The sequence below is a fragment of the Chiloscyllium plagiosum genome, chromosome 30, assembly GCF_004010195.1.
Source record: "Chiloscyllium plagiosum isolate BGI_BamShark_2017 chromosome 30, ASM401019v2, whole genome shotgun sequence".
NCBI classification, from domain to species: domain Eukaryota; kingdom Metazoa; phylum Chordata; class Chondrichthyes; order Orectolobiformes; family Hemiscylliidae; genus Chiloscyllium; species Chiloscyllium plagiosum.
In genome coordinates this window covers 28,030,381-28,058,265 of record NC_057739.1, presented here as the reverse complement: position 1 = coordinate 28,058,265, position 27,885 = coordinate 28,030,381, and the positions used below count along the sequence as shown (strand labels likewise).

Sequence of the window (27,885 nt, the reverse complement as noted above, 5' to 3'; positions counted from 1 at the left end):
CTCTCGCTCTGTCTGTTTCCCTTTCTTACACTCACTGTCTCATGCTTCTCCTCTCTCCCTCTTGCTCTCACCATTTCTTGCACGCATTCTCTCAGTTGTTCTCTCTCTCTTGTCCTCCACCTCTCTTCCCCCGTGCTCTCTCCTGCTCCCTCTCCCCATTCCCGTTTCTCTCCCCCACCCATCCACAGTCTCCCTCTTTCCCCTTCTCCATAGCCTTCCTGTGTCTCTCACTCCCTCTTTCAACAGAAATGAAAGACAGAATAAGAGAAGCAAAGTGAGGGGATAAGAAGACACTGGCAATTGGCACTTGAGAGATTGCAGAAGTCTTTCATAGGCATGTAAATAGCTAAAAGAGGATTAGGTATGATTGTGACCTGCGCTGAAAATGTGTTGCTGGAAAAGCGCAGCAGGTCAGGCAGCATCCAAGGAACAGGAGAATCGACGTTTAGGGCATAAGCCCTTCTTCAGGCTTATGCCCGAAACGTCGATTCTCCTGTTCCTTGAATGCTGCCTGACCTGCTGCGCTTTTCCAGCAACACATTTTCAGCTCTGATCTCCAGCATCTGCAGCCCTCACTTTCTCTCAATGATTGTGACCTGCCTCCTGTTCCAAGCTGTGGTGGAGATTGTGATATCTGTGTTTGCACAGAGAACTAAAAATGATTTCATGACCTTGACTTGTGTAATGTAGAATTTCAAAATTTGTCAATGACACAATGCATTATCAATTCTGTGAACAATGAGAAATGAATTTGGTAATGTGCGAAATTATAAGAGATCTGGTACAAGAATTTCCCCTTAGTACAAGAATTTCAAAGCAGTGGACACCTATTTATGGTTGGCAAAAAAAAATTGACATAAGGAAAAGAATAGTCTGTAGTGAGTGGTTCACATCTCAAGGCCACTGCCTGACTCTGGTGTAGGCACATTCAAGCATGGTTTTCAAATGGAATTGGACAATTGGTTGAAAGGAGAAAATGTGCTTGGATGCAGAGAAAGCGCAAGGATATGGGAACAGTTGAGTTGCTCTTGCAGAGACCCAGCACAGATATCATTGACTGAATAGTCTGTTTCTGTACTGTTCTATGACTCTAACAAAGACAAATTTATTTTAGGATTAAAGAGATTTTCATAGTCCTTTGGTTAAAAAGGTCAAATTGGAAATTTAATAGTTTAATAAAACTTAGGAAATGCATTGTAAGAAACATCGCATGTATTTCCACAAAGTTCACATTTCAAACCTCTGTGTTAAACTTGCAGCTACCGTGAAAATGTCAAATACTCAGACATTACCTTCGTTATTCTGGCGTTTTACCTATTATTAGTGTGCAGTTATTTTGAACTGTGTTAAATTTGATTGAGTTTCAGTCACAATTTGTATGATTACTTTGAATTCTCAAACAGTTGTTGGCTTGATTAATAAGTAGATGAGGAGAGCAATTTACTGGGGATACAAACTGTTAAGCATCTCTAAAACTTTGGACCTGGAACAACAGATATTAATTGATCAGTATTGTTTAGCATTGAATGCCAATGATACAGGCTGAAGTGTTTATTATTGTAAGAATTTAAAATTTTTTTCTTAAACATGAAAACTTGGCGTACATGCTGTGAATGCATTTCTGAACCTTTTTCTACTTTGTTGTAGCTACGTTTATTTGATTAAAACTCCAGCATAAAGGGCTTTTTGTGCTGTTCTGTAATGGGAAGAATTAATGAATTTGAATGGTCCAAAAGAAACCCTTTTTTTTAGTCAAATCCCCTGCACATTCTAAAGAAGAATACACTGAAATTTGATAACGTTTTGCTACAGAAGTATTCAGAGTTAGCATATAATTTCAGGCATTTTATTACAACATTGTCATCATTAGTGGAATCCTGAGGGACAGGATGTACATGTATTTGGAAAGGCAGTGACTGAATAGGGATAGTCAGCATGGCTTTACGCATGGGAAATCATGTCTCACAAACTCAGTAGAGTTTTATGAAGAAGTAACCAAGAGGATTGAGGGCAGAGCAGTAGATGTGATCTATATGGACTTCAGAAAGGTGTTCAACAAGGTTCCCCATGGGAGACTGGTGAGCAAGGTTAGATCTCATGGAATACAGGGAGAACTCGCCATTTTGATACAGAATTGGCTCAAAGGTAGAAGACAGAGGGTGGTGGTGGAGGGTTGTTTTTCAGACTGCAGGTTTGTGACCAGTGGATTGCCACAAGGATTGGTGCTGGGTCCACTACTTTTCAGTATTTATATAAATGATTTGGATGTCAGCATAAGAGGTATAGTTAGTAAGTTTGCTGATGACACCAAAATGCTGATGACAGCGAAGAAGGTTACCTCAGATTACAACAGCATCTTGATCAGATGGGCCAGTGAGCTGAGAAGTAGCAGATGGAGTTTAATGTAGATAAATGTGAGGTGGAAAGCAAATATTAGCAGGAAGTATACACTTTAATGGTAAGGTCCTAGGGAGTGTTGCTGAACAAAAAGATCTTGGACTGCAGGTTCATAGCTCCTTGAAAGTGGAGTTGCAGGTAGATAGAATAGTGAAGAAGGTGTTTGGTATGCTTTCCTTTATTGGTCAGAGTATTGAGTACAGGAGTTGGGAGGTCATGTTGTAGATGTACAGGACATTGGTTAGGCCACTGTTGGAATATTGCGTGCAATTCTGGTCTCCTTCCCATCAGAATAACTTGAAAGGGTTCAGAAAAGATTGACAAGGATGCTGCCAGGGTTGGAAGATTTGAGCTGTCGGGAGAGGTTGAATAGGCTTGGGCTGTTTTCCCTGGAGTGTCAGAGGCCGAGGGATGACCTTCTAGAGGTTTATAAAATCATGAGGGGCATGGATAGGATAAATAGGCAAAGTCTTTTCCCTGGGGTCGGGGAGTCCAGAACTAGAGGGCATAGGTTTAGGGTGAGAGGGGAAAGATATAAAAGAGACCTCAGGGGCAACTTTTTCACGCAGAGGGTGGTATGTGTATGGAATGAGCTGCCGGAGGAAGTGGTGGAGGCTGGTACATTTGCAACATTTAAGAGGCATTTGGATGGGTATACGAATTGGAAGGGTTTGGTGTGATATGGGCCGGGTGCTGGCAGGTGGGACTAGATTGGGTTGGGATATCTGGTCGGCATGGACGAGTTGGACCGATAGGTCTGTTTCCGTGCTGTACATCTGAGTCTATGACTATTATTATAGAAAGAGCACAGATCACCGTGTAGGTTAGTTAATGGAACCATTTCAGTAAGTGAGATTATAATTTATTTTTGTCTTCAAGTGTATTTACTTTCATCATGCAGGCCGTATTGTTCATTTTTTAAACACACCATTTTCGTTCAGTGTAAAAGGGATTGATTGAGAAATGCGCTGCTACAGTGCTGCCAAATGAAATCTGGTTGACATTCTGTGGAATTAGTGTTTTGGTTATTTTGAAGGGACCTGTGCTGGTTGTTTTAAACAAATCTGAGTGAATTAGTGGTGTGATTGTATACATTGACATCATTTATTTTACAGTTTGAGTTGAACTAGCAACATGTGGATTTAGATCTGTGTATGAAGTGGTTCAATAGTTAAATTGTTGGTCTTCTAGGAGTCGTCACTTTTAAACAAGTATATGTCAGCAAGCAGTGGCTGGGGCAGTCCTGGAGTGATAATGTAAAATTTTTGTTTTTGTTTGTCTGAGAGTTTCACAATGTTAAAGAGCAAATATTGAAAGGATTTTCAAATGTGAGCTTGCTTTTGGATTTGGGAAATCAAGAATTGATTTTATTTTGCTTGTAAAGACCCATACATAGAAAAGCTTTTGGTGTCAGTTTGCAGAAGACCTGGCCGGAGTTAAATGTAATAACCGTTCCTTGTGGAGAAAGGATTTTGTTCAGAGCAGTCACAAAATAGGTTACCTTGGTGTAAGGAATTGAAAAATTCTGTAGAAGAGGTGTTTAGTTAGAACCCTGAAGGGGTTATTTGTAGCTCAAAGTTTTTAAGCTCAGTTATGTGAGTAGTTGAGGAAGAGGCCATCAAGCTCTCGACCGGGAATTGAAATAAATCGTTGAGTTACACCTGCCGATGTGATCGTAAAGGAACCCCCTCTAGTATTTGAGTACTGTAAAGTGGTGTTGGGAAAAAATGAGATTTGTGCTTTACTGTCTGTTTGAAATCTTTCAAATTGTGTTATGTACAATTGCAACATTTAAAAGGCATCTGGATGGGTATATAAATAGGAGGGGTTTGCAGGGATATGGGCCAGGTGCTGGCAGGTGGGACTAGATTGGGTTGGGATATCTGGTTGCCATGGATGAGTCGGATCGAAGGGTCTGTTTTCGTGCTGTATGTCTCTATGACTGTATGTGTAAATAGCCTGGTTCCGTTTTGTGCAATAAACTTCTGTGTTATTGGTAAAATTGTGTGCTTATGCTTCAGGGAGAAAGTGAGGACTGCAGATGCTGGAGATCAGAGCTGAAAATGTGTTGCTGGAAAAGCGCAGCAGGTCAGGCAGCATCCAAGGAGCAGGAGAATGGACGTTTCGGGCCTGAAGAAGGGCTCATGCCCAAAACGTCTATTCTCCTGCTCCTTGGATGCTGCCTAACCTGCTGCGCTTTTCCAGGAACACATTTTCAGCTGCTTATGCTTCAGGGAAAGACCACCATGTTAAATATTTTTAAAAATCTATAAAACCATATTTCAGTCCAAGATCTGATCTATCCAGTCATAGCATTACCTAGGATCACAAACTGTGATACAACCATATTGTTAATTGCTAATTTTAGGACTGCATCTGAATATTGAGGAAGGAGCTATTCTGCTTAAGACTGCTAACTGTGGATTGGGTGGATGGTCCCCAATGTGAATGACTTAATATGCAGCGGAGTGTGGAAGTTATTAATATCAAGTCCAAACAGAATCTTGATATTCTGCAACTGAATGAAGAAAGTATGGGGCAAAATCAGTGTTAAATTGTGGAATTTTATTCCCAAATAAATCTTCAAATTTGACAATTTTGAGTATTCTAGTTTGTGACATTTTTAACCAATTTTGCAGTTACTCGATGTTGTCGGTTTGTGAATAGTCAGAGATGAAGACCAAGTAGACTGTGCATTTGAGGAGTTAACAATTCAAGATGTGTAACTGAATCCATTAATATTGAATATGTTAAAGACTAAAAATGTTCTTCATGATGGGTGTTGTAGATGCCATTTCAGGCAATACTCCTGATGATTCGGCAGCTGTATTAACATTGTGTGTTATTGTAATTGGTTTCAGTACCTGATTTTCAAATGGAACAAATGGTGGTGGGAATTGAGGATCAGGGCATTTGAGAACTACAAACTGTACTTTCTATTGTAGACTTTATTGTGGCAGGACCTAATGCCACTTTTGGTAAATGTCTGGCAGCTTTATTGATTGATACAAATGATCAGGTCTGTGACTGTGGACATTCATCCATTATCTGGGTGCTGCTCAGAGTTCAGTTTTAAAAATCTCTAATAAGTCCATTTGGGAAATTGACTATTCCCAACACGCTTGCTGAGCACCATGGAGTGGTTCAAACAATTGGGTTGCCAAATACTTCATTCCCCTGTGACAACTAAGTGTATTAATGAAACTAATAAGGCAAGCAGCAGACAATCAGGAAATAAATTGTCCAGTATCAAATTTGTGATTTTTTTTCAAAAAAGGCAATTAAGCAATTTAATGTGTTATTTTGTGTCCATCAATGTAAAGAGGATAGAATTGTATTTATATCACCTTTTCACAATCTTGGGACATCCAATTATGCTTTACAATCAAGGAAGTGTAATGACTGTTGTAATATAGGAAACACAAAAAATTTGCAAAATGAAACAGCAAAGTGAAACAGTTTGACAATAATCAAAGTCTGATGCATTGCTTCCTGTGGCAGACACTTGTATCATCTATACATATGCAGTTGTTGTGGGTACGTTAGCTGAGCTGGGAATTTGGTTTGCAGACATTTCGTCCCCTTTCTAGCTGACATCCTCAGTGCTGTAGAGCCTCTTGTGAACTGCTGCTATAGTGTGTTGGTTGGAATTTATTTGGTTTCATTCCTGCTGTTTCCGGATGCTGGTTCCAGTTGTTCATTGCAGTGGTCGGTATATTGGGTCTCGGTCAGTGTGATGGAGTTGATGGATGAGTTTTTAAGAATCCTCTGGCTGTTCTCTGTTTGGCTTGTACTATTGTTGTTGTGTGGTCCTTGTCACCTGTGTGTATAGATACTCAGGATAGCTGGTTGTGGCGTTTGATGCCGAGGAGATGTTCATGAATGAGGATCGCTAGTTGTCTGCCTGTTAGTCCTATGTAGTGTTTCTATGCATGTGTTTGTCTTTTTAATGAACACAAGAAAGTGTACTTACCAACCTTATTCCTTTCCAATAATGGTGCAAGCACATACTACTGATCCCCATTTTAAAAATATTGCAATCTCTTAAAAGAAGTAAATAAATGTTCAGTAACCACTCCAGCAAAATTACTCTCTAATTCCTAAGGCAAATAGGTTTGATGTAACAGGCCAGAGAATTCACATACATCACAAATTTTGCTGGTCTATTTTTTAGTTGGTGATGCCTCTGAGAAGAAATACTTCCTCGAATCTAATCTGCTTCTTTCATGCACTATTTGTATGCACGATCTCAAGTCCTATCATTGGTATCCATTGTTAAATAATACATGGAACTGGATGGTCATCCATACCTTTTAAGCCAGTTTTTTCAAGTTAAGTAGCCCTAAATATTGGACATTGTTCTCTCACTGAAGCCCCAAGGCGAGGCGTTATCATCTTCACAAGTGAAGGATACAAAGATATAGTTAGAAGATAAATGTTTCATATTCATGGTAACAGCAATACAAGCTGAAATTGTATTTACTTTGCCTTTAAAGCACACTGTCATTACGCTGCACTGTTAATGAGGTTTGGTTCTTTATCTATTATCTTTTAATGTATGTATCGAGAAACTGCACTAATTTTCTGAGGAATGGTTCAAATCCTGCTATGGCTGATGGTGAAATTTGAATTCAATAAATATCTAGAATTGAAGAATTTAATAATGATCACAAAACCACGACAATTATAGGAAAAACCCATCTGGTTCACTAATGCTCTGAAGGGAAGAAATTTGCCATCCTTACCTGGTCTGGCATACATGTGACTCCAGAACTACAGCAATGTGATTGACTATCAACTGCCCTCTGAAATCACCTAGCAAGCCATTCAGATATAACAATCATTGTGAAGTCTAAAAAAACGAATTGAAACTGATGGACCACCTGGCATAACCTTGGCATTGGAAATGACAACAGCAAAAACAGCTCTGTAAATTTTTCAAAATCCTCCTTACTCACATATGGGGACTAGTTCCAAAATTGGGAGAGCTGTCTCACAGACTTCCTGACATTGTCCGTAAGGTATGATTCTGTAACTATGACTGTCCCAGACATCGCCATCTATGTTGTATCTAAGCTGCGCGGCTTGTGCGTGTGCAGCTATTTCAATGTTCTGCACATGGCAATTGGTGTTGGCATGCAGATCGCAGTTGACTTCTGTTTTTGGAAGTCACTTCCACATATGGGCATCAGAGGCTTGCACAGCTGGTAAGAAAATTGAGGGAATTCTGATCATCATCCTTGGATATGTCCATTGGCAGCACAGGCCCAGCAGAGGTGGTGGCACAGTGGTGTACAGTTGAGATGGAGTTGCCCTGGGGGTCCTCAACATTGACTGCAGACACCATGAAGTGTCACGCTATCAGGTCAAGCATGGGCTAGAAAACCTGCTCTTTATCATAGACTATTCTCCCTCTTTTGATCGATCACTTTTGTTCCGTGTTGAATATCATAAGGAGGAAGTGCAGAGTGATAAAGGCACAGAATGTATTCTGGATGGGTAAGTTCCATATCCACCACCAAGAGTAGCTTGGCAGCAGTGCTACTGATTGAACTGGTTGAGACATTGCTGCTAGACCAATTCTGTGATATATGGTGAGGGAACTGTTGCCCAAAAAAGCTTTAACCCAGGTATTCTTCCCTTGTGTGTCAGACAAAAGGCAGGGAGCTGACTCAGAATTTAATTAAACAAACTTCTTTATTTTAACTCTTTAGGTACTAATACTAAAACAAAGCATAGATTCATTGCAACATCTACTTCTCACTTCATCTCACTTAATTTCAATTTAAATGAAGTGAGTTAACTTCATTTTACTTTCCTTTACTTAATCTACATTTAATCCTTGTAAGGATTGTAATGAGGTTAAAAACAAGGACTGCAGATGCTGGAAACCAGAGTCAAGATTAGAGTGGTGCTGGAAAAGCACAGCAGGTCAGGCAGCATCAGAGGAGCAGGAAAATGGACGTTTTGGGCAAAAAGCTCTATTCCTGATGAAGGGCTTTTGCCTGAGACGTCGATTTTCCTGATCCTCGGATGCTGCCTGACCTGCTGTGCTTTTCCAGCACCACTCTAATCAAGGATTGTAATGAGGTCAGCCAGGTGGACCTCAGAATGGGTTCCATGACTGAACCAGGTTAACCGCACAATCACAGGAGTGTCAGAGGTTCTGCTCATTGAGAGCTAGCTTTGAGGAATCTGGGCCAGTGCCAAGTACTATGTACATGGAAATAATGGGTGACTTGGTGATGGGTTACTGGCCACTGTGGAGTTATTTCAACCCCTTTCAAGCCAAAGTTAGAATAAGGATTAAATTAACTCCACAGAGGCCGGTATCCTGTTACTAAGTCACCCTTTCTTTGCACATACATAGCATATAACACTGACCCAGCTATCTCAAGCCACCTCTTAGAGCGAACATGACCCCTGACGCTATTGTTTATAGCTATCAGGCAGGGTTCACTGATTGGACCAGGTTAGCAGCCTCAATCCGGGAACACGCATTCTGTGAGCTTCACCAAACTGACCTTGTTACAATCACTATATCCCTCCCCCTATAAGTCCTGAGACATAGGCCCATTCTTTTTCCTGTAGCTTCTGCTGGGCTATTTTTGCACCTGCGCCGGTTCCTCCAACTCTGCCTCAGATACTAGCAGCGTGTACCAGACCGTAACTTGCCTGTTGTGCCTGGAACCTCTTGGCTGAAATTCATCTTCAGGCGATAATGGTGTCAAGGCTGTGACATCTGTGCCCATCTCTCCCTCAGAGACTTCTTTGATGCCAGGTGAAGAATCCATGGATTCTGATAGCCTTGCTGCATGTTCTGAGAGTCTGGGTATGCTTTTACTCTGCCCTATTTGCAAGGTTGCACCTTTTGTGTGGTCCACGTTCTTGTTCAGGACCGCCTCTCCTACGCAAACTTTGTACATCACAGGACCTGACCTCACATTGGTCACATAGCCATGCATGGCCATTCCCATGATTTTTGACACCAAAGTACATTTCCTGAAGTAAACTGCCTCTCTCACTTGGAGGACTCTTGTGTCTGGTATTAGCGTTCCTGATGCTGTTTCTCTCCATACCCCCCAGGTCCAGGAATATCAGGTTTAACCTGATGCAGAGTCTTATCCCCGTTAGCAATACTGCTGGAGTTGCTTGAGGTGTGACCCTAAACTCAAACTGGAACTGGGGCAGTTTGGAATTGTGTGAAGCTGTTGGCTGTTTCTTTAAGCCTGCCTTCAAAGTTTGTCTGCTCTTTCTGCTAGACCATTGGATGTTGGAAGGTATGGAGCTATCCTTGCATGTTGAATGGCATTCAATTTTAGAAAATACTCAAATCCCCTGCCAGTAAATGATGGCCCATTATCTGTGACCAGTTCTTCCAGGGGTCAATGCATTACAAAAGATGTTTGCAACTTTTCAATCACCATCCTCGTGTTTGACGAATGAGCCCTTTGCATGTCCAACCACATTGGGCACACACATTTGTTAAAAACATAAAGCCAATTAAAGGTCTGGCATAGCCGATGTATAACCAAGTCCAGGGTTTACCCCGGCACTGTCACGAAAGTGGGGATGTTGCTAGCAGTAGTTTTTGCTCTTGTTGACATTCTGGGAAATTCCCCACCAACATGGCTATGTAGGCATCGAATTTTAGCCACCAGACAAAACTTCTCTCCAGCATCTTCATTTTGGCAACCCCTGGATGACTCTGGTGGAATTCAGCCAGTATCTGACAGTGACCTTTGCTCGGGACAATCACTTTTGCTCCCTAAAATAATATCCCAATCTCTATAGCGATCTGGTCTTGCTAGGTCCAGAGAGGTTTTAGTTCTGGTTGTAATGGCCCTTTTGTTTCTCCCATCACTACCAACTGTTTGAATTTTGCCAGGCCGGGATCCTTTTGCATCCACAATCTGATATTGTTTGTGGTAACTGGAAGGTGTCCAGAAAGTTTAAAAGCAGAACAGACTTTTCTTGTGGTAGCACCATTGGTGGTGTATCCGTCAGTGGGAGGTTGCTCCAGGCATTCAAGTTTGCCACTTGGCCTTCCAAATGATGTTCTGACTTGTAATTATATGCGTTCAGAATAAGAGCCCACTGCTGAATACAACCTGAAGCTATGGGCGGTACCACCTTGTCTTCTTTATGTAGCCCTAGCAGGGGTTTGTGGTCCTTTACTAGGACAAATTTATGTCTGTAAGGGTGTTAGTTGAACTTTCTCACACCAAAGCTGCCTTTTCTATCTGGGAATATTGGCGTTTGGCATTAGCCAAAGTCCGAGAAGGTTATGCTATCGGGTGTTCTTCCCTGCTGAGCCATCAGTGAGATAACACTACTATGACACCAGATGGGCAGGCATTGCATGTAAGCACCATATCTCACTTGTAGTGTGCCAACAACCTTAGCTGCTTCATCACTTCCCTAGATGTTACATCTTGGCTATGAGATCATTTCCAAAACTGACCTTTTTTCAGTAGCAAATGTAAGAGTTCCAGAATGGAGGCCACGCTGTGTATCAAATTTCTGTAATAATTCACCAACCCAAGGCTCCGGTACAGATGTGGGAGCTGGGGGCATCTTTGATGGCCCTCCCTATATCTTCTATAAGGTGTAACCTGGCCTTGTCGACTCTGTAGACCAAGTAGGTCACTTATGGTGCCTGGACGACTCATTTTTCCCTCCTGAGGCGGACATCTGCCTTAGAGAAATTTTAAAGCACTATGTCTAAGTTCTCTACAGCTCTCTTAATTAGTCTTCCCTGGGGTAGACTTTGTAAAATGTTCTTCATCATCAGCTGGGAAGTGGTACAGGCTGAAAATGCCCCCAGGCCATCACTTATATTGGTACAAACCTTTATGGGTACTAATTGTAGCATTACTTCTTGGAATCATCATCTAATCACATTGCAAGTATACACGGCTCATGTCTAGCCTTGTGAAAGACAGATCCTCTGCCAGTCTTGTGTGTAAGTCCTCTATGCAAGAGATTGAGTATTTATCTGCGAAAAGCAGTTTACCATTTGTTTGAAATCCCCACAACACTGAAGGATCAGTTCACCTCATAATTTGTATGATCAGTGCTGCCCATTAAACAACCTACACTGGTTTGATGATTCCTTCATTTTCCACCTTCCTGATTTCTGTCTCTATTTTTGCTCATAACACAAATGGCACTGGGCAGACTCTGCAGAATTGTGGAATTGCTTTTTGCTCAACATGTAAGATGGCCTTGGCTCCTTAAGACCATATGACATTAGGAGTGGAAAAAAGGCCATTCGGCCCATCTAGTCCACTCTGCCATTAAATCATGGCTGATGGGATTTAAATTCCACTTACACGCACTCTCCCTGTAGCCCTTAATTCCTTGCGAGATCAAGAGTTTATCAAGTTCTGCCTTGAAGACAAAGTCCCAGCCTCCACTACGCTCCATGGCAATGAATTGCACAGGCCCACCACTCTCTGGCTGAAGAAATGTCTCCTCATTTTCATTCTAAATTGACGCCCTCTAATTTTAAGCCTATGCCCACGGTCTCCTCGTCTCCCTGCCTAACGGGAACAACTTCCCAGCATCCACCCCTTCTAAGCCATGCATTATCTTGTAAGTTTCTATTAGATTTCCCCTCAAACTTCTAAACTCTGATGAATACAATCACAGGATCCTCAGCCGATTATTGTACGTCAGGCCTATCATTCCAGGTTCCATCCATGTGAATTGCCTTTGGACACACTCCAGTGCCAGTATGTCCTGAGGTGTGGGGCCCAAAATTGGGCAATGTATTCTAAATGGGGCCTAACTAGAGTTTTATAAAGTCTCAGAAGCACGTCGGTGCTTTTATATTCCAACCCTCTTGAGATAAATGCCAATATTATATTTGCTTTCTTAATCACGGACTCAACCTGCAAATCAACCTTTAGAGAATCCTGGACTAGCACTCCCAAATCCCTTTGTACTATGGCTTTATGAATTTTCTCACCATTTAAAAAATAGTCCATGCCTGTATTCTTTTTTTCAAGAATGCAAGACCTTGCACTTGCTCACGTTGAATTTCATCAGCAATTTCCTAGACTACTCTTCTGAACTGTCTAAATTTTTCTGCAGTCTCCCTGCCTCCTCAGTACTACCTGCCTATCTGCCTAACTTGGTATCATTGGCAAACTTCGCCAGAATGCCCCCAGTCCCTTCATCCAGATCATTAATATATAAAGTGAACAGCTGCAGCCCTGACACTGAACCCTGTGGGACCCCACTTGTCACCAGCTGCCATTCCAAAACAAAACCTTTTTACCCAACTCTCTGCCTTCTGTCAGACAGCCAATCCCCAATCCATGCCAGTAGCTCACCTTGAACCCCATGGGTCCTCCCCTTATTCAGTAGCCTCCCGTGAGACACTTTATCAAAGGCTTTTTGGAAGTAAGGGTAGAAAACATCCACTGGGTCTCCCTGGTCTAACCTATTTGTTACCTCTTCAAAGAATTCTAACAGGTTTGTCAGGCCCTTACTAAATCCACACTGACTTGTTCTCATCTGACCCTGCACTTCCAAGAATTTAGAAACCTCATCCTTAACGATGGATTCTAGAATTTTAACTACAGCCAAGGTTAGGCTAATTGGCCTATAATTTTCCATCTTTTATCTTGATCTTTTCTTGAACAAGGGGGATACAACTGTGATTTTCCAATCATCTGGGACTTTCCCTGACTCCAGTGACTTTTGAAAGGTCACACTCGCCACCTCTGCTATTTCCTCAGCCACCTCTTTCAGAACTGTAGGATGTCGTCCATCAAAGCTAGGAGATTTATCGATTTATTTTTTTTTGTTCTTTTAACTTTTCTAGCACTTTTTCTTTTGTAATCGCTTTGATAGTCCCCAGACCTTCCTTAAAAATTAGGACTTCTCACAGGCAGCCATGTGCTAATCAAGAAAGTAAAGCCAATCAATTGAATCTTTCTCAACCAATTTGTCCCCATCGAACTTGGGCCAAAGCTTTTTGCTACAAGCTGCTTCTCATCAGAGACGAGAGCCGAAATTGTACCCTTAATTTGTAGAGGTTTCCCAATATAAATTCTGGTAGAACTGTCGTAGAGAAACATAAGGGTTGGAGTCCGGAGTGAATTTTCATCAAGGTTGAGTCCACAATCACTGATACAACTGCATTGGTATTGATCTTCATTAGGACTTGATTACCTTTTTTCTTAATATAATATATTTTTATTGAGAAAAATTAGATTTTTTAATATTACAAGTAGAAAACAATGCAATTCAAAACAGTACAAAAATAAACCCAAGTAAGTTTAAAAAAAGTTCCCAACCCACTCTCCTGTACAAATGTAGAAACATACATAGAAAAATATAAAATTTAAAAAAACCTGAACTAGCTATTTAAATAAATAACCAACAATAAACAAATAAATAGTAATAACTCAGCCCAGCCAAACAAAACACTCATATATTCACAGTTCCTCTTCCCTGGATATTGGACTTGTGAAACACAATCGTTACAACTATATAAAAGTCCTTGTTACTGTGGCTGGTAAATCTATGTCCAGGTATTCCGAAAAGGGCTGCCATGTCTTGTAAAAATTCTCAGTTTTGTGGCGTACCATATTTGTGAAAAAATCCAGGGGAATATGCACCGTAACAATCTTCCACCAACCCGACAGGCCCAGGGGGATTTTGGATATCCAACCCAGCAAGATATTCTTTCTTGCACAAAACATAAGAATATTGAAAAGTTTTTTCTTATGCATGTCTGCAGGAAATACAGTGGTTAAGCCCAAAAGGAGAGAGATAGGGTTCTTCTCCACCCTTACACCCAAAATCCTCTCCATTGCACCCACCACAGCACTCCAATATGTTTGAAACCTATCTCAAGACCAAAGATAATGGGTAAGAGTGCCCATACAGACCTTGCACTTGGGACATGCTGAAGATACCTCTGGTTTAAATTTTGACAAAGGGTCTGGAGCCAAGTGGGCCCTGTGGAGAATCTTCAACTGTAAAGCATGGGTCCTATTGCAAATTGATATCTTCCTTGCATTCTCCCAAATATCCTCCCATGCCTCTGAGGAAACTTCAACACCCAGCTCTCTTTCCTACATCTTGCAGAGTCGATCAGATTCATCTGAGTTGGCAACCCCCAATTGATGATATAAAGTTATGACAGAGAGTATACACTTAGCACACCCCCCCTCCCCCGTCAGTTTTGCAGGGATCAGTCAAAAGTGTGGTCTTTTTTTTAAATAAAATCCCTAACTTGAAAAAAATGAAAAGTCTTTATTAGATAACTCGTACTTCCGTACTAACTGATCAAAGGACATAATTATGTCTCACTGAAATAAATCACCCATGCAAGACCCACCCCTAGCTGCCCAACGTTTAAATCCTGAATCTACCATACCCGGTTGAAAACCTGATATATCCACTAAAGGTGTAAACAAAGGTGTTTTGCCAATATTCCCTTCCCTGCCGAATTGCTCTCCATGCTTTAACAGTATTGATGACTATTGGGTTATGGCTATATTATCTAACTGTCCTCATCTTGTCCAAAAACAATAAACTGGTAAGGGGGCACCTTGCCTGGGAGGCTTCGATATGTAGCCATATTGAAAGAGGATCCCCACAAACCCAACTGCTCACGTAGGTCAAAAGCGAGCTTAATTGGTAATTTTTAATGTCTGGAAGGTCCACTCCCCCAAAACCCGAGAGACAACTGCACTTCGGCTAATTTAATGAGGGGCCGCTTACGATGCCAAATAAAGGAGCTGAACCAGCTGTTCAGTCTCCTGAGTGTTTGTTTATTGAAAATCAGGGGGAACATCCGTATAGGGTATAGCAAACGAGGGAGAATATTCATCTTAATCAGCGCTATCCAACCCAACCACGAGACTGGAAGTGCCTCCCATCTTTGAAGATCTTGTTTAACTTTTCCAAATAATTTAGTAAAATTGTCTTTAAACAGCCAATCCAGAACGGGAGTAATGAATATGTCCAAATACACAAAACCCCCCCTGTGACCACCTAAATGGGAATCTATAGTCGCCCACAAGAACCAACTCCTTCGTAAGACCACCCATAGGCATAGCCTCTGATTTAGCAAAATTAATCTTATACCCTGAAAAAGTGCCAAACGTGTGAATGCATTGTATCAGGCCAGGCACTGATTTGTCAAAAAAATTAGGACATAGTCTGCATACAACGAGATCGTATGTAATTTTGACCCCACTTCTGGAGCTGATATATTGGGATGCCCACGAATGGCCTCCGCCAATGGTTCAATCACCAATGTAAAAAGCAATGGTGAAAGGGGATAGCCCTGCCGGCTGCCCCTAAAAATATTAAAATTGCTTGATCGTACCCTGTTGGTAATGACTGCCGCGAGAGGTACACCGTAGAGAACCTTTACTCATCTTATGAAGACTTCGCCCAAACCAAACTGCTCTGAAGTATAGTAAAGGTACGGCCACTCAACTCTGTCAAATGCCTTCTCTGCATCTAAAGAAATCACCAATCCTCGTATTGACTGCTGTTGGCATCCTGGAATTACGTTAAGCAGCCTCCTAACATTATTGGAGGCTCTGCAACCCTTTAGAAAGCCCGTCTGATCCTCTTTAATAATAGAAGGTAACGCAGTCTCCAGCCTTAACGCAAGAGCCTTAGAGAGGATTTTAAAGTCCATGTTTAAGAGCAAGATGGGCCTGTATGAAGCACAGTCTTCCGGGTCCTTCCCTGTTTTAAGGATAAGTTAAATATTGGCCTCCCTGAGATGGTGGGTGACAGTCTTGATTGAATGAATCATTAAACATATTCAGCATCGGGCCTGACACTATACTTATAAATTCCTTATAGAATTCATGGGAAGTCCATCAGGACGGGCACCTTTCACTCTGAAGCTGCCTCACAGCTTCCTGTACTTCTTGCTTTGATAATGGGGCATTGAGAAAGGACTGTTGTTTGGAGTCTCACATGGGAGCTTCAGATCTCTAAAAAGATTCCATTTTGGTCTGTCCCTCCTCAATCCTTAGATTGGTATAGCTTAGAGTAAAATCTCTGGAACGCCACATTAATCTTTTTAGAATCACATGTTAGGTTCCCAGACTCTTCTCTAATCGCCGTGATGGTTTGTGGGCACTCCTCTTTCTGGCAAGGTTTGGTAAGTATTTGCCTGGCTTGTCACTATGCTCATATAACCTTTACTTTGCAAAAGCCAGCTCCTTCTTTGCTGTCTGCGTGAGCACGGAATTTAGTGCAAACCGCAATGCCGTAATCCTCTGTAGTTTGACCGACAAGGGTCTGTCAAAGTAGGCCTTCTCGGCTGCCTTCAACCGTGCTTCAAGGAGACGTTGCTGCTCACCCTTCTGCTTCCTATGGTGGAATATGAAATAACTAATTCTCTAGCATAGGCTTTGGCAGTTTCCCATAGAATGGATGTGCACTCAACCTAGCCTATGTTGATGTCTCTGAGCGCCCGAAATTCCCTAGAGAAATATTCCACAAACTTACTATCCACGAGAATAAAGGGATCCATTAGTCAGTATCTTGAACCAACTGTAACGTCCTTAATTTTAACCATAAGGTACACTGGAGCATGATCAGAGATGGTAATATTACCAATCGTAAAAGATGCCACCAGACCTAGGGTTAATGCAGGGGTCAGAAAAAAATCAATCCTTGTGTGACATCTGTGTGGATTAAAGAAAAACATGAAATCCCTACCTGTAGGGTGGAGACGCCTCCAGACATCTGCCAACCCTAATTCCCCACACAGACCCACTAATGGTTTAGTTTGTACAGAGGGTATCAAGGGATTTTTGAACAATCTGTCTACTGTGGGGTCCATGAGACAGTTAAAATCTTCCCCCTATAATGATGTGCCAAGACTTGAGACTTATCAGTTTAGAAAAGTTAAAAATCACACAACACCAGGTTATAGTCCAACAGGTTTAATTGGAAGCACACGAGCTTTCGGAGCGACGCTCCTTCATCAGGTGGTAGTCACCTGACTACCTGTTGGACTATAACCTGGTGTTGTGTGATTTTTAACTTTGTCCACCCCAGTCCAACACTGGCATCTCCAAATCCGTTTAGAAAAAGCATCTACAAAAATTTAAGGAGATGAGCTGGGGGATAATAAACATTTAAAACACCGTATTCTTCCCCATTTATCAAGGCTTTAAGAATTACAAACCTCCCATATGTGTCTTTAACACATTGCAACAATTTAAATGGGAGATTTTTCCTAACCAATATAGCCACTCCCCTACTTCTGGTATTAAATGATGAAAAATAAACTCGGTCAAAGCCATTCTGCTGTAATTTCAGATGCTCCTTGTCATCCAAATGTGTTTCCTGTAACAAAGCAATATCCACCTTCTTCTTTCTAAGACTCAAGAGCACCTTCTTCCTCTTAATTGGTGAGCGACTTCCCTTTATATTTTTTTTTCCTTTGTGGTAGTGCTTTTTTTTCCTTTCCTTGTGCGGTAGTGCTTATTTTTTTCCCCAGCACCCATGGTGTGTGTGTGCAGGTGTGAGAAACAGTGAAAGACACAAAGTGCACGAATCTTTATTCAAATTCCACCACCAGGAAGATAGGAAAACACCCGGGTGGCCAGTGACAAACACTGCCCTTCACATCAAAGGGCAGTGCTGTGTGATCAAAACAGTGAAGGGGAGGGTAGGGACTAAATCAAAATAGAGTTGGAGGGAGAAATAATGCACTCCACTCCCTGTGGCGTCCACCTCTCCCTGAACAACTCCAGGGTGTTGGTGGACACCACGTGCTCCTTCTCCAAGGACACCCGGGCGACTTCCCTTTATATTCCAGGTACACCATTTAATCAAATCATTAGTCATAATCTTCTGCAATTAAATTTAAATTCCAGAGAGGAGGAACCTGAACCACAAACTGCTGATCCTTAGTGTCACATGATCCACCAAATATAAAAACTACATAAACTGAAACCACTACATTGAATAAATCTACAAAATTATTAAAAATAAAAAACAGCAAAAACCAAAAAGCAAACCAACATATAAAGCGCCAACAGTGCTGAATAGGGGTAGTTTCCCCCTCCTACTGCCCATAGGTAGGCATCTAACAATCTCAACCACCTTCACTTCTCCATGCTAGAGCCGCACCGTAAACACAAGCTGAAAAGAATAAACACCCCATAGAATATCGATATGAATTTTAAAAATTCTTTTATTAAAAAAAGGGGGAATAAATACCCCACCCATCCTTTGGTACATCCTAACTTAGAAATTGAAAATGTACATCTTAACCTTCGCCAGACATAGTTTAAACCAAATTATTATCAATTGAGGAAAAAAAAGAAAAATAAAGCTCCAACCTGATTTCCTCAGTTTCTTTTACAGAATGATAAACACATACCAAAACAACACTAGTTATACCTAGCACAATTGTTCAAACTAGGTTAGTTTGTCCACAAAGTCTCTTGCCTTCTCCAATGTGTCAAAAAGATGTATAGATCCATCTAAGGTGATCCTAAGCACTGCCGGATATCTCTGAGAGTACTGAATCCCAAGCTCCCTCAGTCTTCTCTTGACACCGTTGTAAGATTTTCATTTCTGGATCACTGCCGCTGAAAAGTCCTGAAAAAAACATGATCTTAGACTCCTCGTAAATTAGGGCCTTTGGATCCTTCCCCTGGACTCTGGAAGCCTGCATGACATTCTCCTTATCCCGGTAATGATGGAACCACACCAGGAGAGGACGAGGACATTGACTCAGACCCGATCTCCGCACTGCAACCCGGTGAGCCCTCTCTATCTTCAGTCCTCTCATGCCAGCCTCCAAGTCAAGGAACTTCGGCAGCCAATCTTCAACAAATTCCGCATGCCGCTCACCTTCCTTACTCTCAGGCAGACCGATGATCCAAATTTTTTTTTCCTGCCCCTGTTTTCAAGATCATCCACTTGGTCATGAAAATTACTAACCTGCATCTTCAGGGCTTGGATCTCATCCTTAAACAAACTGGCATCAGCTTCCACCACTGTGAGCCTGTGCTCCACCTCATCCATCCTCTTCTCCAGGTCTCCCAGCTGCTGCTCAAGCTTCTGCATCATGAGAGACTGGAGCCAGCTTCTCTTCAATCTGTTTCCCCACCATCTCAAGATTTCGAGAGCTGGTTCACCAGGTAATTGGTTCCAAGGCTGCTGCAGGCTGAACTGCAGACCTGGCCTCGGATGTTCCTCCTCCCTTTTTCCGCATTTCTGTAAAACTGAAAATATAGGTAAGTTAATTTTTAGACATTTTTTGGGACTCCATGATCTTTCCGGAGTCCCAAGAAATCCCGATGACCTGGGTTGGGCGGATTAAAGGACCGTCCCGCTCCTGCTGTGATGCGAAGCTCTGCAGTGCAATCTTCTCAGATCGCTGCCATCTTAGATCACCCAGAACTGGATGACTATTTAACCAGACATTTATTTTTGGTTCTGATTTGGATGTTGCTAGGCAATTTAACTGTTCCAAGCCAACTGTAGGTAGATTTTCCAGGGTCTGTAGTCTTCTGGATACCGGCCTAATAGTTCCCTTACTCAGTTCAGGCCTAGTGGGAGTCTTTTGCTGTCTCAAGTCCACATACCAGCAGCAAGTACAGTGGCATGCTGGCCTGGATGCTTGAGAAAATGTTAACAGTTTGATAGAGGCTTGGCTTTGTCTTGGGCTTTTGGGCTGATGTAGAGTCCCTCTTTTCAGGATGTGCCCAGAGTGAGGCTATGCAATTGCCATCACTCACATGGTGTCCCCCAAGCTCAGTCAGCCTGGCGAGGGTGACCACTTCTGTCAGAATACCCTGTAACTCATCTGTTCCACTTGCTACATTTTCCAATGATAAAGCCAGTGTAGTGCCTGTTTGACGTCCAGTTGTGCTTCAGCTAGTAGCTGTTTTTGCATGGTTGCATGTTTAATCCCACATATCAGTCGCTCTCTCAACATCTCACTTAGGGTTAAACCAAAAGCCTCTGCCAGTTGACTTAACCTCATGAAAAATTTAGATATGGATTCCCCTGGTTCTCAAACTGCCAAGTAAATCCGATAGCGTCTCATATTTAGAGGAGGTTTGGAGGTCATAAAATTCCTTGGGTAAATCCATCAACTCTTGAAAGGTTTTAGTATCTGGTGCCTCAGGGAAAGTTAGACTTCTAATTACCATAAAAGCTGTGGGTCCACAAGCTGTCAGAAGAATTACTTGTTGTTTTTATCTGCCTAATGTTATTTGCCTGCGGGAAAAAACTTTTCTTTGACACACTGGGTCCAGTCTTCAACAGCATGATTAAACGGGTTAAACTTTCTAAATAGCTTTGCGATGCCAGGAATACTTTCCCCAACCGGAAGACAACTGTTGGAAGTCAATCTCTTCAGGGATGTGTTTTCCTCTTGTCTCCACTGAAATAACTCCACGAAGGCCGGTATACCAGGTCATCCTTTATTTACATATGCACAGTTCATGACATGCAGCCAGCTAGCTCAGAGCGAACAGAAGTAGTTCACCCGCGTTTTAGCCTTAAGTTTGCACCTTTCAATTCTGAGACCATGCTGTCTGCTTGTAGACTCTCCCATGAAAGATACGTCCTGTCAGCGATTCCTCTTTCAAGCCGCTTAACAGTTCGATATGTTTCAGTGTGATCATCACTGATTCTTCTAAACTCCAGTGAGTAGAGTCCTAGCCTGTTTAAATTTTGCTGCTCAAACAATCCTGCCATACCAGGGATGATCGTAGTGAATATTATCTGAGTTGTCACCCGTGAACTAACATCAATCCCTTAAATAAGGGGACCAAAACTGCTCTCAGTATTCCAGATGCGGTCTCACTAACATCATGTATAGTTGCAGTTGTAAGACTTCCTTACTTTTATACTTTAACAGCCTTGAAGTGAAGGCCAACATTCCATTAGCTTTCCTGATTACCTACTGCGCCTGTGTGCCAGCTTTCTGTGTTTCATACACAAGTACTCCAAGTCCCTTTGTGATGGAGCTTTCTGCAGTTTTTCTCCATTTAAACAAACCTGTTCCTTTGTTCTCCTTTCCAAAGTGAACAATGTCACATTTTTCCACATTATACTTCATTTGCCATTTTTTTTACCTACTCATTTAAACTATAGATATCTCCCTAAACTTTACATCCCCCTCACAACTTGCCTTTCCACCTATTATGTCATTTCAAATTTGGCAACAGTACACATGTTTCATTTCCTCCAAGTCATTTAATGTATATTGAAAACAGTTGCAGTCCAAGCACTGATCCCTGTATGGAACTCTATTGATTACAGGTTGCTAACCTGAAAAAGAACACCATATCCCCACTCACTGTTTCCTGTTCATTAACCAATTCTCTCTCAATGCCAGTTTACTATTTCCAACACTATGGACTCTTATCTTATGACTTAACATTTTGTGAGCCTTGTCAAACAGCTTCTGGGCATCCAAATCAATGCATCTCTTAGAACTCCTCTATATATTCCAGTTGCCACTTAGTCAAAAAATTCTGTTAATTAGTTAGACATGATTTTCCATTCATGAAGTCATCTTGCCTCTGTTGTGAAGCCATACTGACTCTGCTTGATTTTTGCTGTGTGTCATGAATTACCTCTTAAAATGCCTGCCATTATTTGCTTAATGTCTTTCCTGCTAATTTATCTGCCCATTTTATTTTGGCTATCTCTGTCCTCGTTTCATTGTAATTCCCTTTACTTAAGTAAAACACAATTGTCTCTGACCTAAGTTTCTTAGACTTGTAACTGAATATTAAATTTTATCATGTTGTGATCACTGCTTCCTAACAGATTTTTTACTCTGAGGTCAATTATTAAATCTACCTCATTACATGGTTGGCTCTGTGACATATTGCTCTAAGAAACTTTCCCCAATGCAAATCAACATGAAGATGAAGGTCACTCATAATTATTGCTCAAGTTCTTCTAACATACTCCTGTTATTTGTTGATCCGTACCCTTCCATACAGTGTGGCTGCTGTTTGGGGATCGATTCACTATGCCTACTAATGTAATCCTTACCTTGCTATTATTTATCTCCACTCAAATAGACTCTACATCATCCAAGCTTAGATCATCATCTCTCACAACTGTCCTTATTTCATTTCTTAGTAAGAATGCTACCCCACCATGTTTTCCTTCCCTCTTGTCTTTCCAAAAGGTCAAATATCCCTGAATGCTAAGTTCCTAGTTCTGATCTCCTCGTAATCACACTTCCGTAATGGTCATAATATCATAGCCATTTACCTGGATTTATGCTGTCAGTTCACCTACCTTATTCTGAATGCTATGTTATTTCATAATTGCCTAACTTATAAGAATTGGGTTGCAACCTGTTTTGTTCAATTTGATAGTCTTATTATGTTTTCATCATTTCCAAATTCAAGTATGGCTTGATTTAAGGTCCTCCTGTTAACCATATTACAAATGAATATAATAGGTCTCAATGCGCTCACTTTAATGGTAAGTGCTCAAGATTTACTTTTTCCAACTTATTTCTTTCTCTCCTCTGTTTGTTGATATGCTATTTTATGCAGTGATTTTGTTCATTTCCTCAGCTGGTAATTGTTTTCTGAACTCTAACTGAAGTACACTTGAGATCATAATTGCAATTTCCCAATATCATTCAAAATTAAAACTTTTTTAGTATTCCTAATGCAAACTTGAATTAACAATGTTTTTTAAAATGGTTATCCTATTCTGTTGACGTAGCTTTTATTAGCAGCGCAGCTGAAATTGCTACAATAGTGGGTCTAACAGCAACTGCTGATTGGATCAATGTCCTTATACTATCATTGTGCTCCAAATTTTTGTAGTTGATCTAATAGTCACATAGCAAAGTTGGTTCAGAAACTAGGAGTTTTTCCACTGCATGCTGACACTACTGTGATGGAAAGAGTATGCCAACAATCAAATCCTACTACTCCACCAACGGTAAACATTTGTTGATTCCATTACCAAAATAGCCAGTCACTTCTATTTTGTACTGCTTTTGAGAATAAAAGAAACCTCTGCCTGGTTTCTTTAATGAACTCTAAACAATCAGTTTGTTGTTGACAAAATGTATTCTCAAAGTGAGTGGCAACACTGATTGCCATTTAAGCTACAATCCAGAATTAAAACTATATCCCCTCAATCCTACACACCAACGCATGTCACAGATCACAAGAAGATAAGCCTGTAGTAATGACGGTTTTGTTTCTAAATAAAAACAAAAGGTATGGTCAACAACTCCTGTCGGCCAAGAGTTTGGAAACAAAGAATTGGATGCGATGACTCAGGAGCTTTCTTTTATGTTACTTTGTCGAATTGCTGACAGCCATAGATTGATGGTATATCCAGTTTGACTATGATCAATTTGGATTTGTATCTTTATAACATGATCACAGTTCAGCTTTTTAGGTTTACAAGGTAGACCAAAGTGCTATTATTTAGAAACTCTCAAGTTCTTTGAAACAGTGACTGAGAACACTTCAGGAGAGAGATTGCAACTTCTGAGGTGTCTTCTGTACTCTGACTCTTGGATCTGTCAAACAGAACACCAAATCCAGAAAGGGTTGTAAGGCAACTATTAGCATAATCATCTCGATCCTCTCAAAGCTAACCTTGCCACTAAATAAGGCAATAAAACCTATCTCTTATCCCCTGGAAAGCTTTGTTTAGTTGCATCTCTAAATTCATTTTATTTACAATAAAAACAGCACATATTAAGCATTGACTTCATTTTCAAGAAATCACATGGTTAACAACCTCTTTAATCTAGTGGATGTACACATTTTAAAATGCTTGCATTCTTCCATCACCTCCCTGATCGGTTGTACCTGTCATGAAGGTGATGCTGATTGTGTCACAATATTCAGTTATTGACAGCGAGATGAACTCCATCAACTAGACCACCTACAACCACCCCTCATTACCTGATTCTACCACTGCATCTAGATCTGCCCTAATTTGGCCTTCTGTGGCTCAGTGCTGAATCTTGTCAAATAACAATCCTACAAAGTACCTAACAATGTTTGAGTGCGTTCACTGTCCTGTATGAGTTCGAGTTGTTGAAATTAAGGCTGTAATAATTCTAATTTAGGCAATGTGGATTTTTTAGTATTATTTCGAACATACAAAATAACAATATTTGTTGCATTACCTGTTTAACAATATGAATATGTAGTTAAAGCTTTGACTTTATACTTTGTTAGCTGTCAATTATACACCAAACCTCAATTCCTTGACTCTGCCTCTTGATTTGGCCTGAAAAAGCTTGTTTTTACAAATTTACTTCTCAGGTTTAAAGTAAATTTTATTCTGTTTTAACAGGGACTTACCTCAGTATGGTCAGAAACAATGGCAGTCATATTTTGGACGTACTTTTGATGTTTACACGAAGCTCTGGAAATTCCAACAACAGCATAGGTTGGGAGAAATTTTGTTTTACAGTGTATGCAATGAAATAATATTTTGTTTGCAATAAACTACTCCAAAGTAAAGAAAATGGATATGATCTATCCTATCACCTGACATCCTTTTTGGTTCTACAGCAAGCTAGATAAAAGTACTACTAGCGTTGATGTCAGATTGTTTTTCACAATGCGAGTAACTTCCCTTAAGAGTTAGTTTAGCGAAGTTTATAAAGTTCACTTAATCAGTTTATGTTTCAGTTAAGGATTGAGAGGAGTTCATGTGTAGGCCTTATACAGTGTGTGCTTGACTGTGCATTGATTCATATATGCAAAAATTCATGTAATTCCAATATTGAGGTGAGTGGTCCAACATGTTGCAGTTTTGTTCATGTTTGACAATACTATTCTAACCATCAGGTGAAATAATTAAATTAAAGCAGGGTTCAGTACTTTAGCCAAATGTGTAAGAAGTGGTATTCATAATATTCAGTCTTTCAATCTTACAGTCCCATTCCCATTTAGGTGTGAAGGCATTAATGAGATTACATTTATTTACCTAACTTATTTACCCGGAAATTATAAGTATGTGGAACTTGCTGCCACTAGAAGTAATTCAAACAAATAGCATACATAGATGCATTGATGACAGGGTAGCTCAATAATCCAGGAGGGGGAAAGAGAATAGAAAAGATGACCAAACAGGTGGATGAAGGTAATGCAGTTGATGTGGTGTATATGGATTTTAGTATGATGTTTGATAAGGCTATTGCACAAAAAAACGGAGGCATGGGATTGAGTGTGATTTAGTGGTTAGGATCAGAAATTGACTAGCTGAAAGAAGACAGAGGATGGTGGTTGATGGGAAATATTCATCCTGGAGTTCAGTTACTCATGATGTACTGCAAGGATCTGTTTTGGGTCCATGTTGTTTTTACAAATGACCTGGATGAGGGCATAGAAGGATGGGTTAGTACATTTGCAGATGACAATAAGGTCGGTACACTTGTGAATAGTTACAAAGGATATTGTAGGTGACAGAGGGACATTGATAAGCTGCAGAGCTGGGCTGAGAGATGGCAAATGGAGTTTAATGCGGAAAAGTGTGAGGTGATTCACTTTGGAAGGAGTATCAGGAATGCAGAGTACTGGGCTAATGGTAAGATTCTTGGTAGTGTAGTTAAACAGAGAGATCTTGGTGTCCAGGTACATAGATCCTTGAAAGTTGCCACCCAGGTTGATAGGATGGCAAGAAGGTATATGGTTTGTTAGCTTTTATTGGTAGAGGGATTGAGTTTTGGAACCATGAGGTCATGCTGCAGCTGTACAAAACACTGGTGCGGCCACACTTGGAGTATTGCGTACAGTTCTGGTCACTGAATTATAGGAAAGATGTCGAAGCTTTGGAAAGGGTTGAGAGGAGATTTACTAGGATGTTGCCTGTTTGGAAGGAAGGTCTTCTGAGGAAAGTCTGAGGGACTTGAGGCTGTTTTCATTAGAGAGAGGAAGTTGAGAGGTGACTTAATTGAGACATCCAAAATAATCAGAGGGTTAGATAGGTTGGACAATGAGAGCCTTTTTCCTCTGATGGCAATGGCTAGCATGAGGGGACATAGCTTTAAATTGAGGGGTGATAGATGTAGGACAGATATTAGAGGTAGTTTCTTTACTGAGAGTTGGAGGGGCATGGAATACACTGCCTGCAGCAGTAATAGACTCGCCAACTTTAATGACGTTTAAATGGCCATTGGATTGGCATATGGATGCGAATGGAATAGTGTACGTTAGATCGGCTTCAGATTGATTTCACATGTCGGTGCAACATCGAGGGCCGAAGGGCCTGTACTGCGCTGTAATGCTCTATGTTCTAATGTTCTATGTTCTAAAATTTTATTGACATAGTTGGCAGTGGGAGGAGGCTGATGTGAAGGATGGTTAAGTTGGGCTGAAAGGCTTGTTTCTTTGTAAATTCCCTGTAGTACAATGTTGTTTCCAACTTGGCTCTGAGTGCTAAATGATATCGTCACATCAAGAGGAAAATGTACTTTGAACAACTCATTATCTCGCTTACTTTGACAAAACTGGAGTTGAACTATGGTGATATGTTTGGATGAGAAAAATACAGGAGACTGATCTGAAAACCCACCCAGACCCATTTCCCTCTGATTAATGCACCTAACACTATGGGCAATTTAGCAAGGCCAATCCACCTGACCTGCACATCTTTTGGACTGTGGGAGGAAACTGGAACACCCAGAGGAAACCCACGCAAGCACTGAGAGAATGTGCAAACTCCACACAGACAGTCCCCCGAGGCTGGAATTGAACCTGGGACCCTGTGCCGTGAGACAGCAGTGCTAACCACTGAGCCACCGTGTCGCCCAATGTGCTACTATATGATTAATTTTGCTGACATAAGCAATAGGTAGTACTCTGCATTTCATTGCATTGCATGCACATTTTGGTTGAAACTTTAAAATTGTTGTAAATTGCACTTCACTGGCACTGTAAAACTAATATTCATTGAATACACAAGCACCAAGTTGGAATTTATCTGTGCAATTTCTTTTGAAAGTTTAGTTCATATGGATAATATATCTTACGCATGATTGTACTTTTTTTTTATTTGTCCATTGTTCATTCCAGGCAAATTTTGGACAATCGGTATGGCCTGAAGAGGTGGCAGATTGGAGAAATTGCTTCAAAGATAGGACAACTCTACTACCATTATTAGTAAGTTGGCTTTTTTGGTGTGGTTGAAAGCAAATGAATTACCATGATCACTTGGGGAAATTATTTACTCAAGCAGTCAGTAACCACTTCAGGCAATCTTGTATTTGCAATATGCAAAATTAACATTTAATGTTGCATTGGTCCTCTTCTGTCTTGGCTCCTACCTTGTGCTTTGGCAGCTTTGCTTGGGGATCAAACACTGTGCAAAAGTGGTGATTAGAAGTAATGTCTGAGGAATTTGGTATATCTACTTGTAATAAGAACTGCAAAATATGTATTAATGACATCCAATACCAGTGGAATTAGAATTTCTGATTTTTTTTTTTCTCTCTCTCTCTCTCTCTCTCCCTCT

The 27,885-nt window shown here is 40.9% G+C and overlaps 1 protein-coding gene across 1 annotated transcript in view; it reads left to right on the top strand.

Moving 5' to 3' along the window:
- The window catches only part of scai (suppressor of cancer cell invasion), a 192,397-nt gene that overhangs the window by 90,829 nt on the left and 73,683 nt on the right, over positions 1 to 27,885 (top strand). Inside the window, exons 4-5 of the mRNA XM_043720180.1 lie at positions 24,721 to 24,816; positions 27,447 to 27,533. Coding sequence (XP_043576115.1) covers positions 24,721 to 24,816; positions 27,447 to 27,533 — 183 coding nt within the window. The remainder of the gene's footprint in view (positions 1 to 24,720; positions 24,817 to 27,446; positions 27,534 to 27,885) is intronic.